Source organism: Caloenas nicobarica, chromosome Z, assembly GCF_036013445.1.
Source record: "Caloenas nicobarica isolate bCalNic1 chromosome Z, bCalNic1.hap1, whole genome shotgun sequence".
Taxonomy (NCBI): domain Eukaryota; kingdom Metazoa; phylum Chordata; class Aves; order Columbiformes; family Columbidae; genus Caloenas; species Caloenas nicobarica.
In genome coordinates, this window is record NC_088284.1 from 14,892,594 (window position 1) to 14,907,981 (window position 15,388).

General features: G+C 40.3%; 1 protein-coding gene across 1 annotated transcript in view; it reads right to left on the minus strand.

Annotated features, from left to right (window-relative positions):
* Positions 1-14,820, minus strand: part of ANKRD31 (ankyrin repeat domain 31) — a 63,455-nt gene extending 48,635 nt beyond the window's left edge. Inside the window, exons 1-7 of the mRNA XM_065656409.1 lie at positions 14,714-14,820; positions 13,836-13,891; positions 12,223-12,302; positions 8,794-8,840; positions 8,029-8,123; positions 6,973-7,013; positions 1,154-1,807 (exon numbers count right to left, since the gene is read on the minus strand). Coding sequence (XP_065512481.1) covers positions 1,154-1,807; positions 6,973-7,013; positions 8,029-8,123; positions 8,794-8,840; positions 12,223-12,302; positions 13,836-13,891; positions 14,714-14,820 — 1,080 coding nt within the window. The remainder of the gene's footprint in view (positions 1-1,153; positions 1,808-6,972; positions 7,014-8,028; positions 8,124-8,793; positions 8,841-12,222; positions 12,303-13,835; positions 13,892-14,713) is intronic.
* Between the last annotated feature and the right edge of the window lie 568 nt (positions 14,821-15,388).

Sequence of the window (15,388 nt, forward strand, 5' to 3'; positions counted from 1 at the left end):
TTGAATTACTTGAGTTTATTCACTGCTTTAGTCACGTGAGTGTGACGTGCTGCTGAGTATCACTCAAGTTGCTGAAACTTGGGTATTCATTGCCTTCCTACACATACGAGTAATGTTGAAAACTCTTAAGACACACCCTCAGCACACATGCACATAAATTCTTTTGAAGTGATGTGGAATAACTTATTAGTCCTTTCTTAGGATACAGATGGAAATGGAGGGTTTGCTGATTAATGTTTTTAATTGACATATTCAGCAAAGAGGCAACTGAAGTGGTGAACTTCATTCCTATAAGTGGTCCCTCCAGGCCAAGAAATGATGCCTGTTAACATGGCAATTGGGAAAAACCAGATATTTCAGTTCACAAAACTATCAATACAGCACTTTCCATGGCATTACATACGATATGGGAAGAGGGCTGGAGGAGAAGAAAAAAACATGTCAAAGGAAAAAAGAAACAAAACACCTATTTGCTTTATAAGGAACCATATATTAAAATAAATGGGCCATCCAGCATCCTGCTTTCACCTTCAGGACAACACAGGCTCTCATGTTTTGGGTACTTGTTTCACCACAACAAGGATACTCTGAAGAAACAAGGATGAGAAAAGACCAAGGTGTACAATATACTGCTAGAATGCAAGTTACTAAAAAATTAACTAGTATTTTTCCCCCACTAAATTGCCTCCCTATTTTCTGTCTTTAAGAACAGCAGATAGAGGAACAAAAAAAAAGCTAAATATAGTTATTAAGTGACAAGAAGTTATAGATCCTCATTCCCACAGGACCCTGCTTCACAATCTTAACTGCAATATTGAGTAAATCCATACACTAAGCTTCACGCAGCTGTGCTACAAATTTCAGAAACGAGCATTTCACTGAAAAAGCTCTGTAAGTTGCCATGGTTCTGAGAAAATTACCCTAGAGACCTTTCACCACCTTGAAATTAGCTACCTATTACAGATCAACTGAACAGAAAGGGAAGAGGGAAGAGGGAAGAGGCAAGAGGCAAGAGGCAAGAGGCAAGAGGCAAGAGGCAAGAGGCAAGAGGGAAGTCTTTCCTAAGACTCATATCTCCAAGTAATTTGGCTATTCTATGAAATATTTTATGATAAACATAAATTTTCAAATATTAATTAAACTGTGTATATACTTGCTCATTTGTTGTCCTCTGTAAGGTAGATCCCCTTAAGGCTTTTATTTCTTCTGGCTGAATTATAGCAAGTTGAGTCTCAATCACATTTGTTATTTGTGTACAGTCATCATCTAATTGGGGAATACTGGGTTCTGAATTTAATGTCTCTCCCTTGGTGTTAGGCTGAATCTCATTTGGCACTAGAGGAGTGACAGGTTGTACTACAGATCCTGACAAGGCATTCAGAGCTGCCACAAGCTCTACCGGCAGGGCATCACTGCTCTCATCTGCTGATGGATCGCAGGAAAAGGCATGATCCTCACACTCTAACGTGCCAGGCAATGGGTTTATCATTTGAAGACTCTCAGAATCACTGAGGGATCTCAACAAATCGCTCACTTCCAATTCATCAGTCTCTATACTCTGTTCTGCGAATACTTCCATGAAAATCCTCCCTAGGGATGTCAGTGAAAGATCTGTATCATTATTTGGGGAATGTTCTTCTACTCTGTTATCTGTGTCAACAACTGTCATGCAGGTTCTCTGGCAATCTTCTAAAACATGCGGAAATATATCTTGTGGTGCCTGTTCCTTTGGAACCATTATTGTATGCTCCAGAAAGGCATCTAGACAGAGGCTTATTTCTGGAAAGACATCTTCATTACTTAATTTCTGTGAAATCCAAACATCAAAAAAAAATGTTTACAAAAAGGAATGGAACAACTCTAAAAATCAAGTAATTAACACTCACTTCAGAATTAATCCATATATATACACGTATATTTTATTTGCAATTTTTGCATAAACTATAAGACTCAAAGCCTTCCCTAAGAACTCTTACAATTTCTTAACAAGGATTAGACTGAGGTCTCAGTTTCAAAAGCAGAGCACTTCAGCTGTAGTCTTCCCTAGCTGTGAAAATCCAGAGTAAGAGAGACTAAATCTGTTATAAAGTCAAAGATATTATGCCATTGCCAATGACCTGAGGGTGTTAAAGGGCTTTAGAAGAAATGCATTAAAAATTTCCATTGCCCAGAAATAATGAAAATGAACATATTCACAATAATATAAAAAGCATAGTTAGTAAAACACAATATATGGCTTTTGATTATGTGTTTATGTGGATTCAATACAGGTATTGAGCATTTGTGCTTCAGAAGCTTCAGTTCAAAACCTCAGGAGTATGTTTGGAGGCTGCACTTTTGAGTTTCCACACTGAGTACAGAACCACAAGACCATAACTGTTTTTGGAAAAGTAATACTGCTACTGTTTTTCCTACTCACTTTGAGCTGCTTTCAACAGATGCACCCGTTTTTATACCCATTAATAGCTTTTTCATTTTTTTCCCTATCCCTGTTTCAAATGCTTCTGCAGGAGAAAATCAGATGCCTCAGCAGACCTAAAACATTTTTTCTGTATTACATTTGGATATAATAGTGCTGCTGCTCAGTAATACTGTATCTTAAGAAAATCTCTTTCAATACATTTTTAGACTCTTGCTGCCAGCAAGTGGCAATACTGAGTAGTACAAGAATCGTTTAACCACTGGTAACCTAATTTTGATAATACTCACACAAAATAAAACAGAAAGGGCAGAAATCTCACAGCATTGACTCACATTCGGTTTGTAAGCCATTATAAACCCCTGATTCTTTGTTGAAGAGTTATTCCCCAGTCTGCTGTTTGCCATCTTGTAACTGTGTAGTTAATTGCTCCTTTTTAAGTACTGACTACTTTTTACTTTGCTGTATTGAATTACAGTTTCTTTTTAGACCACTTCTCTCATTTGTGCAGACTTTAAAATATTGGGGAAAAAATCCACTGGCATAACTTTCTGTACTTGAAGAACAGTGGCATAAACAGTGTGTATATATATTACAAGCTTCCTAAGAAAAAGGCTTGGTGCATTTGTTAAAAGGTAGGTGAAACATTTATACTAGTGGATAAGGATCAGGAAGGCATAAATGACTGATTTTGCAAGATCTTAAAAACCCAAACGGCAACTGAAATCCAACACTCAAATGTGACCGGTGATCACAAAACCTCTATCCAACTACAGATGCCTATATTTCTTGAGCACCCATTTCTGCTGGCAAAATCCTGTGAGACTTGCTCTACAAGTCATTAAAATCTACAGGGCACAATAGAAGTAAAAACTTTCCATCCCTAAAACCCATCCTGAGCTGCCACTTATGTATAAAGACATTTAAAGTCCCAGTGCCTAAGGGCCCTGCACCTGTCTGTTGAAAAGGAACAGAGGAGCTGCTGAAGGAGCAAGGCTGAGCCAGCTGGGAACTAAAACAAAACAGGGAGTTCACTCTCTAGTGGACCCTGGTCTGGTAAATATAGTCTGAATACAGTAAGTTTCACTCAAAGGATGAGCAGGATTCCCCCTCAGTCAGCAGCTCAGCAGTAAAACATGAATATTGAGGTAAATGCAGGTTCAGGTCCATCCCTGACCAGAAGAGCTGTGCTTTAAGAAAGGGGTTCCTATGTAAGAATGCCAAAGAGAAAAACGTATCTCTTTGGCATAAGGTTGTTAATACTTTTTAGGGTCTGAATGTCAGCTATCTCATGGCATCTGTGAATCTCTTCCACTAAGCATCAGCACACTACTTTTAAAAGCCTTGATTTAAATCCCACCATTCTCATATCTCAATTATTCCTAGTACAAATCCAAACCAAGGTGCTCCTTAATCCAGGCATGAATTCTGTTCCAGCATTTCACCACCCTCATCATAAAAAAAAAAAACCCTCTTCCCTATAGCTAGTCTAAACCTCCCCTCTTTTTATTTTAAAAGCACAGGCTCTTGTCCTGTCGCAACAGGCCCTGCTATAAAGTCTATCCCCATCTTTCTGATAGGCCTCCCTTTTAAGTACTGTAAGGCCAAAATAAGGTCTACCTGGAGCCTTCTCTTCTCCAGGCTGAACAACCCCAACTCTCCCAGGCTGTCCTCACAGCAGAGCTGTTCCGGCCCTCTGATCATTTTTGTGGCCTCTTCTGGACCCTGTCCACAGGTCCATGTCTTTCCTGTGCTGGGGATGCGAGAGCTGGATGCAGGACTCTAGGTGGGGTCTTACCAGAGTGAAGGGGCAGAATGACCTTTCTCAACCTGCTGGTCATGCTTCTTCTGATGCAGCCCAGGACATAGTTAGCTTTCTGGGTGGCAAGCACATATTGCCAGGTCATGCTGAGCTTCTCATCAACCAACACCCCAAAGTTCTTCTCCGCAGGGCTGTTCTCAATCCATTCTCTACTCAGCCTGTATTGATAGCAGTGGTTGCCCTAATCCAGGTGCACGACCTTGCACTTAGCCTTGTTGAATCTCATGAGGTTCACATGGGCCCACTTCTCAAGCTTGTCCAGGTCCCTCTGGATGGCATCCTGTCCCCCAGGTGTGTCAGCTGCACCACGCAGCTTGGGGTCATATGTAACCTTGCTGAGGGTGCACTCAATCCCATTGCTTCTGTGATTGATTAATTTATTAAGAGTACTGGTCCCAATATGGACCCCTCAGAGATGCCAGTCATCATTGATCTCCGTCCAGACATGGAGCCATTGACCACTACCCTCTGGACATGATCATCCAATCAATTCCTCATCCACTAAAGTTCATCCATCAAATCCATATCTCTGCCATTTTAGAGAGAAAAATGTTCTGGGGGATTTTGTCAAAGGCTTTACAGAATCAGATGCACCAGTTCTTTGATCATCTTTGTGGCCCTGTGTTGGACCCACTCCAGCGTGTCTGTATCTTTCTTGTAGTGAGGACCTAGAACTGGACACAGAATTCTAGAGGTGGCCTTACCAGTTCTCATTGGAGGATCTCCTCCCTTGACTTACTGGCAATATTTTTCCTAACGCAGCCCGGGATATTGTTCACCTTCTTCGATTTATACAGAATTCTAACCTTTTATTTATAGGTTCAAATCTATGGGACTAGATGGAAGAGTGGTGACGCTACGGTCTCTGCATTAAGCAGGTTATTTCAGCAGACAGTTACACTGCATATTGCCGTAAACTGCTCCACAATCAAATGTCAAAGAAGAAATACTGGAACTGGTATTCAGCTGTAAGTTAATGGGAGGTTTCCTAAGAAGCTGCAGATGGCAGGCCCAGTATGATTTTCTTGTTTCTCTAGGACCATGCTGTTGATGCCACTAGTGCTCCAGAAATCCTTAAAACTGTCCATGACATTGCAACAGGAGTTAGTAATACCAGTTACTTTTTGCTGTGGAAAAGGCAACAGAGCAAATTTCAATAACAGTTTCTTTATCCAGCATACACAGACCTGAAGGCAATGAACCAGTCAGGGATCAACTGAGACTAGAAATCAAAAAGCACAAAGAGGGCATTGTGCTTCAGAGGGGCAACAGGAGATAATGCAGAAGTAGCAGAGCAGACAATAAGCAACACTGCAGTTGCAAATGACAGCATACAGACATACAACATAGAGGCAACGGCCAAAAACCCCTTCATGCAATGCTGCCAGCACTTCCTCTGCTAACTGGAGAGAAATCTGCTGAAGTCCCTCACTGCTGCTTGGATTTCACTGACTGAAGACCAAGAATGGAGTGAGTGCTGGAAGGGAAAAGGGAAGAGGGGAAGTGGAGGAGAATCAAAGGAACATTTGACCACTGGGTGTTTACGCTGGTGGTCACAGAATCTTCAACTCTTGCTCAAAACATTTCTGGATTGGATGGTTCACATGGATATATTGTGGAATTTTATTGCTACTGTGTTTTCTGGTAGCTGTCAGGGAATTCCTTCTTCCCACCAAGGTTTGTTTCTCCCTCCCTTTCTCCCTCCCTTTCTTTCTTCCTTCCTTTCTCCCTCCCTTTCTCTTTTTCTTTCTTCCTCTTTCTCTCTTTGTTCCTCTCTTTCTTTCATGTGCAAAAGCAGTGCTTGCAAGCAGATATTTACTAAAATAATCAGTACTAGTTGTAAGCTACTCTTCTAAGATTCTAGTTGCATTAAGCTTGTCTAAATTAGTGTTGGCACAGTCCCCATCCCTGCACTCCCCTTCAACTGTGCATTTCCACATCCCCTCTTGTGCTGCACTGGCGTAGCTGGATTGAAAAGATAACTTGGCTGAAAACTAAGACAACTATAAAAACTGAACAGCATTGACAGATATTCCTCAAAACTCACTTCATGCAGGGGGTCAAACAAGCACTAGTGTTGGTGCAAAGGAAGCATCTGCAAAGAAGACGGGCAGTACCTTGCAACACCCAAACAGATAGGCTCACACTGGAGTGGAATCATCCCCAACGCAGTATCGCTGAGAAAGGAGCTGACAAATGCGGCGAAAGGTGGTTCCAAGGCTATGCCCTCACTTTTACCTCATCAGCAGTGAAACCTGTCACTCATGAGCAGCTTCAGGACTATCAAAGTGATATATCAAAGAAATTAATACTACCTATTTTTGGCCACAAGTCAGTCATTACTTGTAAACATTCCTCTTCAAATACCTTCCTAATGCCTCTCCCATCACTTTCATTGGTGAAAAACATGTTTTAAGCTACTAAATGTCTTCATTACTTTAGTTTAAGTAACAGCCCTTACATACTCTGTGTCATAGTCTTTCCTACTTCACTGTTACTGCTACGCTTCTACCCTTGTGCCCTGCAAGCTTAATAACTGCAGTTCCTACTGAAAAAAACAGAAAAGGTTAGCTCGTAAATTGTTTTCACCTAATGCGCTCAGTGTCAGTTTCAAAAGTTGTGTGCCTGCTTTTAAAAATGAAAGAACCAGGTATTTTTCAGTAAAATACTCTATAATGTTAATGAAATTAAATTATATTTTAAATACATTCAGTTGTAAAAATACACTAACCTCTTCTTCTGAATCCTTCTGAAATCCATTCAATTCGATATCTAAATTTAGGAGAGTAAACAAATATTTCAGCTGTAATTTCCACTTCTGAAAGTTCTCATCATCTCTAATAAAATGGCCTCACTTCCTGATTAAGACTGAGGTTTCAAACCTTAAAAATTGCTATAGTCATGTTCCATAAGTGAAACTGACAACAGGGTTTCTAGTTAGGCTCTGTTAGTCACCTAATTATATTCTAGGGCTATTTTGTCACATTTCTTCACTGTGGTTTAAAGGCCTGTGTTTCCAAACATTATCAGCAGATGGAACTGCTGCCTATTCCACAGGATGAGACCTATCCCCTCCCCTCTGGAATTACAATGCAATTAGACAACATGGCTAAAACAATCCAATACATTATTGCCTCTGAAAAGGGCTGATCCCAATCCTTCTGCTCCCATCACCATGTTTTAACATTCACATGACTCCCTGGGAATTTCCTAACCAGAAATAAAGTGAACAATTTTCTGTTGAGCTAGCAAAAATTAGCTCAAACAGGGAGACAGCAAAACAGATGGGGCAGTCCTGCACTGCTGGGAGCACAGATGAAGAGAAGTATAACTGAAATAGCAGCGGGTGACACACAGATCTGGGGAATTACAAGTAGCATTTCTGTCTCTCCTTTCTTACAGATGTCTTTGATTCTTGCTTATGTCAGTAAGCATCATGTAGGAACCCTCAATGACTGTTACATCCATGCTTACTTTACATATTCACACGGGACTTGACTACCATGTGGCCTGTAACTTTTGCCAGAAAATTCCACAGCAATGAAAGAATTTTAAGCTGGAAATACACCACTGGCTTGGGAGAACAGTTATATCTTCAAACAATCATAACAGAATACTTACAGAAACATAATTTGTAGGCCAACACAACTATGAAAATTAAACAACTGTTGTGAAAGACACATACAGTCAGATTCTAAATAAACCTACGTAGATACTCATCTTCAACTTCCCAAATGATTTTGCGACACCTAGAGCAACTTTCAGTTTTGTACGAAATACAACATACCTACAGAATTATCTTGCTGTCTCTCTACTGCAGCATTTAATGAAAAACCAGGCTTAGAAATATCTTCAGTAAATGATGGACACTTTATCCAATCCCTAGAATTAAATAATACAATAAAAAGTTCTTATTCAGAGACAATTGTAATCTGCTCACCTTATGAAAATTTCTGCAGTACTTTTGGTTTTTTTAATTTACTTACAAATATTTGTGGAAACAACTGTAGTTATTTTAAAGGCAGACATCTCTTTACAAGGACATGCAGTAACAAAGACTTTCAGATTTCCTAAGTGGAACTAGATCAAAGAATCGCAGAATGGTGAGGGTTGGAAGATGTGTTTGTATATTAATTCTGTAAGAGAAAAAATGGCCTTTCCTATTTTTTATTACTTCTTTCTGTATTTCTAGTATAAATCCATCTTCTACTGAAATCCTTCCACAGCTTTTAAGAACAGAAGGTCTAATATTATTTATTACAAATTTGTATTTGTATAATGCTTTCCCCTGAGTTGTCTACTGTCATTCCTGTTGCTTATGCCATTACACCATTAGAGGTAATACCATCAATAAAAATAAACACAGGTACAGTTTGACTCATATTAGACACAGAATTACCTCCGACAGAAACACAGATCCTTCACTAAGCAAACAAGAAAAATGCTTCACAACAGAACACCAAAAATAAAACAACATACAAATGGAGGCAAATTGGAATTGCTTAATTACAGTATGCCTGACTGGAATTCCTGTGTGATTTATCATACTCACTGCAGTAGAGACTGAGACTGGTCAGATGTATATGCCTCCTGAGGCACCTGAATGAAAAAACAAAAACAAAACCAACAAGTTAGTAAACAAAGTACTTCATTATTTATTTTCTCAGCTTTATTACATGCTTTTCTTCTTCCTTCTGTAACTGAGTTGGGAAATGGTATTTTTTTATCTGATTCTTACATACATTACTAACAAGATATAAAAGCCATTCCACTTAAATATTTTTTAAATTTGTGCTTTTTGAGAAAAATGTTCAAAAATAAATCAATAGTAGGAAAGACAACACTCAACCAGAAGGAAAACACACCTATGCAAGTAAGATATGATTGCTTTAAACTTAAGGTGTATTATACATCAGAAGACCAAAATATAGAGTATTTTTATTTCAACTCCCAGTTTTAATGCTCTTTGTAGCAATTCCCTCTCTTGGTGGATGGGTGCTGCTCCAGAGACTGTGGAGTTTAGTATACAACTCTCAACATCCCTGGAAAAGGCAGAATTAAGGAACTTAGCTGACAAGACCTGCACATCAGCAAGCTCTCAGTGGCAGGGCTGCCACACGCAGACACAGAAAAGTGCATGCAGATAAAGAGAGAGATAACGTCAGACCAGGAGGTGAACTCAAACTCTTTAGTAAAAGGAGCCTGGATTCGCTTTTTGTGCCTCTAACTGTACGTAAGGGAGAGATCTACTCCAGTACGGAAAAACGAGCCTTTATGTAAAGTCTAAGGCAACCTAGGAATGGTTAAGACAGGCAAGTGAACTGCAGAACAGTTCTCTTCCATATGAGCTGAAGACTGGGGATTACTAGTAGACCAGCATACTGGCTGCAATTTTAAACAAATAATTGACATACAGCAGAGAACATTAACAGTCCTAGGAAAATTCTGGGAAATAACATCTTGGTGTGGACATCAAGTGATGACTTCTTTGACTTTCACAAGGTATTAGAACACTATAAGAACGACCATTTTAGCAATGACCTGAAGAGTAACAGGTGGAGATCATCCAGTAGAACAGTCTGCTAAAAGGCTCCCTGGAACAGAACAGATTCTTTAGAACAGTTTGTGCAACAATTACTGACTGATGTAGTTCCAAAATATGGCAATGGGGTAGTTGGCAGAAAGTTACTAACTTTGCTAACACACCCTTTGTACAATTCAGCCGGGCTATTTACACAGAACGTTATCCAGAGAGCAGGTGAGGTCATGAAGATAGCAGAACTACTAAACCTCTCTAGCTAACGTTGTTCAGATAGACGCTTAAAGCTCAATCAACTACCATTATATCTCAGAAGAAGAATGAGCTTTTTTCTGCTAAAAAATTGGGTTCTAAGCAAAACCAGTATATCGTCTTCTCAAATTATAAAAGTTACACAAATAGTATTTGTGGCCACTGTCTGCAAGTACTGGGGAACAGCTTTTTGTCCTGCTTTCTTGCTTTTGGTCGGGAAATTCCTGCAAAACTCAACTGATTTTTCTCATTTGAGCACTTATTTGTACAACAAATCATCTCAGGGGACTCTGGATGCGTCCCAAAAAAGACTAATGCTTAAAAGCTGTAAATTCCACCTAACAACTTTAGGTGCACTTCATCAAACTGGGCAATAAAAAAAAGCCTGAAAAACTCAAAAGCACAAACTTAAAATTGTGAGGGCTGCCTGAACAAACTATGGAAGAGGGTGTTAATAAATAATGGAAACAACTTGTCAGCTGGAAAGAACCTGAATGGTACAAAATCTGTCTGTATATCTACTGCATCTCTGGTGGAAGAAAAGTCTTACAGTCTCTTACATGGTAGAATCAAAGACAGGACTGCATATCCCAAGCCTCCCCTAACCCATCTGAAGTACAAAGAAAAGCAAGATGCTTTGGAACAACTGGAACAGATGCTACATTTCCTGAAAAATTTCACAGCCACTCTGGTCTGCACAACCCTCACATCACATCAAGATGCTGTATTCATATAAGATCACTTCTGAAGACACAGCAGAAGGAAAGCTTCTATGTAAGCACATTCCATGTTGGCTCTCAGAGTGGCTGAAGAACCACACTACTGCAATTTACACATGCAAGTATCAGGGATGACAGGCCAATATCGTTCCTTACAGCATGCAGTAAAGATTTAAATTTCATACCGTTCCCATGCTATATATGACCAAACTGCCAGTGGCATGCTGTATAATGCTGAGAGTTACCCAAACTATTTGGTGAAAACTACTAGGTTTCTATGCTTTTCTGACTTTTCCTTTTGAAGACAGGGGATTTGTCCTTAGACTTGGCAGAATCCCTTACTGGGACTGCAGACTGGCTACTCTTGTGAGAGTCATGAAGCCACTCCAGTTAGACAGTAGATAGTCAGATCAGCTCCCACAGGAGACAGAGAGAGGGTGAGTACTTCCATTATTCCCTCTGTCCTCAGAAATGGGCACTTGACTAATTCCCTGTGTCCTCAAAAAACTGTGATAAGTTTCAGTCAAGACAACCTTAGGACATGCAAGCAGCAAAATAAACTTATGGAGAAAAGCCTTTGAAATAACAGCATCATTTTGATTTTGTTCACTGTTTTCTGTACTACCAGTTGAGACAAACTCGTTTGCAAACCTGTAGTGCTCTGTAAAATCATTCACTCAAGCAGAAGCAATGTCTTTTTTCAATGTATTTTTTGTCATCTAGGAGTCAGTTTAGTTCTTCTAAAAAAAGTATTATACTGGAATAAGGATATATAGATACTGGTCTTCAGACTGGCGAATCCAGAGCACTAAAGACAGTGTAACAGTCACAGGTTTTAAAACAATCTCAGTGAAAGAGTAGAAACCTGTTTGTTTCTAATTGTTTCCTGAGCGTCTCAAATGCAGGTGGAAAGCTGATTGCTCAATGAACAGAATTTTATGGGCTAGTTACCAACTGTGGCACGTATATTACGAGGTGGGCTAATTAGAAGATTCGAGAATGCAGAATTATCCATAGAATAATTACCCCATCATCACGCAAGCAGACATTTTATTTTGCATTTCAGATTATTATTTCATTTTTTAAAGAAACAACTGTCCAATCGTTGGATCACAGCTAATCTCGTAATGAGTAACTGAGGGTGTATTCTGGCATGGTTAAGCCAGATTGTTATCTTTCAGCTCCTGAAGCGAACGTACTAAAAGGTTTGTGCTCTGTGACTTCCTCATCTTTGTCATGGGCTTGTTGCTCAAGTTTTAAAGTTCATAGCCTCATGGAATACGAGGGAAGAGTCTCAGATACATTCACAGACAGAATGTGCTACAAACATGACAACTGTCGTGCCATAGAATTAATTTCAACTGCAAGCCACCAGGCTCTTTTACACACAAAGAATGGGACACCCAGTGAGTTTATTAATAATTAATAGCTAGTTAATGTGTAGCAGGAGATGTATGACTTCTATACCTACTGGATTTATGTAGTTTTCCCTCTGACTGTATGTGTGATCACAATACTTCTGTATAAAACAGATTTCTGGAGAGCACACTCCTAGAAAGGGAAAAAAAATAAAAATCAAAATCAAAACGCAAACCAACCACCACAACAACAATTACAGGAAGTTTTGATTACCTTAATTTCTACATAACTTTCCATAACTCTCATAGATTTCTACATAACTCAGTAATTGAGGTATATGTATCAAAGCTTCTGATATGCAATGGACTTAAATGGTTAAACAGTCAATCTGACTAGATTTTGAAACTACAATATAGGAGAGGTCAGAAATTAATAAAACCAGCTGGGGGGAAAATTGCCTGATCCACTTGACTAAAAATATGTCTACTCCTATATGGAATACTTTCTTTAATGACTATGCAAAGAGAGAACTTTTCTCTGGAGAAAGAAAAAAAAATTTTTTAAAAAAGGAGTGAGAAACCCTTAAGGCAGGACCCTTAGGTTTCAAAATCAAAATGTTGTTACTGACATTAATAAAATATCCAACAAATGAATCTTTAAATGCATGTCATCACCAAATTGCTCCTATACAAGTACACATAAATACATGAATAATGAAATACTAATCCTAACTTACTGAATATAAAATGCTGCAGGCAGAATGCTAAAAATATCGTAATCAATTACATTTACAGGCACAAAAACCCCCCACCTAACCCTCAGAAAAATTCCCATTCCACAAACTGAACAATGAGTCAAATAAACATCCCTTAAACCATGTATGCTGAATGGTGCCAGGTTTTAATTCCAGTGGATAACCACAGGTAAATTCAAAATGGGATGATGATAGATTGATAAAAAATCATAGTCCACTCGGGTCTTCACATTGGCAAAAAGACAAAAAAATCTGGAAGAACACCAAGAACACATTGTGTCACTTAAAGACTAGGCAGTCTCTGTATTGCTGGACTAAAATGTACAGGATGCGGGTCAAATGGATTATGTAAAAATACCAAGGAGGTACCAGTAAAACTGTTACGTAACTAAAACATGCTTGTTCAGGCAACCTACTCTAAGGGAGTTATTAGGGAAGATTTTAAGGCTTTAAATGAGTGTGCATGCATTTATGTTTAAACTAATTTACTAATACACTTAAAATAATGTACTTAAATATCCCTATCCAAATTTTGTACATTAAATTTAATTGATAACAATATTTTTCAAAATATTATATGCAACCGTAGTCACATACTACTATTAAGTGTATAGATTGCATTTATATTACTATTATGTGTTTAGATTCAATTTATTTTATTCTGCTCAAACACAATATACATATCTAAATAAAAAGGATATCCCTATATACAGTTCAAACATTTCCCAAGCCAGGCATTCTCAGAGTACACAGGAAGAATACAGAAATTAAGAGCAAACCTATTTTTCAAATATTAAAACCATACTGAAGATTCTTCTAAGCTATGAGCTGTAACTATGGAGATAGTAAGAGAGCACATATATTTCATAACAATAAACTCCATGCAACATTTACGTTTCAATAACATGGACTCAGCCAACATCCACAGCAACAGTTCACTGAAAAAAACAAGAGTGAAAAATATGTCCTACCTTCAGTACTTCTTATTTTAGTTGTTAAAGCCATGTCTTCATTAAGAAAAGGCAACCTTTGCAAAAAAAAAAAAAAAAAGAAAAAAAAGCCCGTTAAATAGTTGAATACTCCGCTTTTCAGTCCTATAAACTCAACGGGCTGTTGAAAGCAGTGAAGGGCACCCGTCTCAGCCTCTGCTGCCAGGGCACTGCTACCCACAGGCATCTCTAACGCTAACACCAACACCCCCACACTGTACCCAACATTCTGCACAGAAAACCTTAGACGGTTTACGTATTTTCACTTTACGTATTTTCAAGCAATACTGGGCCACAAAGCCAGCACAAAGAAGTGTAGCTGCTTTGTAGCTTCAATTCTTCGCCGTGTCTCAACGGATACAAGATATAATGCCACCAAAATGGTACCAAATTAAAGTGCCGAGAAATAACATCAGCAGCAAATTTAATAGTGTTTTCTTTATTTTCTCTGAGCTGGTTTCTAGTATGTTCTGCTTCCACTGACTAAAGAGTTATTCAAGAGGGCACAAGAGGCAGAAACTTGGGAGGCTCACAAGGGTGTGTGTGTAAAATCAACAGGGCCACTTGCAAAGCTGAGAACTACTGAGTCTAAAGGCATAGAAAACGCTTGAGCGCGAAAAAAACCCCAAACAAAAACCACCTAAAAATACACATTTATGAAATAATGGAGAAGAGCTGTATTGCACTCCGGGATATCAGGCGAAGGAGTGGATGGGTCCCGCCCGTGGTGGTTTTCCTGAGACGACGCCCAGCGCCGGGCAGGCCGGGGGCAGCGCCCGCCTCTGCTCAGGCGGGCCCGGAGCGGCCCCCTCAGGCCGCCCCCGCCGCGGGCTTCTCCCCGCGCCACAGCGGCGCGTTACCAGCTCCTGCTGCGGAACTCCTCGTCCTCCACATCGCTCTCCATCACAGAGCCATCCACAACGGTCTCGTCACTGTCGCTCTCCTTGCCCGCGCCCCGGTCCCCCATGGCGCCGCCGCTCCCCTCCCTTCCCTTCCTTTCCCTTCCCCTCCCGCCCCGCGGCGCCGCCGCCGGCCGCCCCTCCCCCCGCGGCTCCCTCAGCGCAGGCGGCGGCCGCCATTTTGTGGCGGCCTGAGCCCCGCGGCGCCTCGCTCTCCCGCCCGGTTCGGAGAGGCAGAGCGGGAGAGGAGAGCTCGTCCACACAAGCGCAGGCCCTCGAGTGGGGGTAATATTGTAGGTAGAAGCTAAAGGCTGCTCTCTCTTGAGCGCCATTGAGATGAGCGTCCCTCAGCACTACCGGTGTTGGCTCGCTGGGCGCAGCGCTGCTGTCCCCACACCTGCAGCAGGAGCCTGCGCCTCCTCACCAGCCTGGGGCTCCTGCTTCTGGCCCTGTTGTGTGCGTCATTCAGAAGAGCCACAAAGCACTTAACATACCAACCTGTGTGTCATCTAAAATCGCGCCCTTTTCCTAATTGGTGTACTTCGGTGGCCACGTTTAAGCGTCTAACTTCATCTGCTGTCCTGAGCACAACAAATGGTTCATCTGCTCAAGATCAGGAACATGTCTGAGATAACC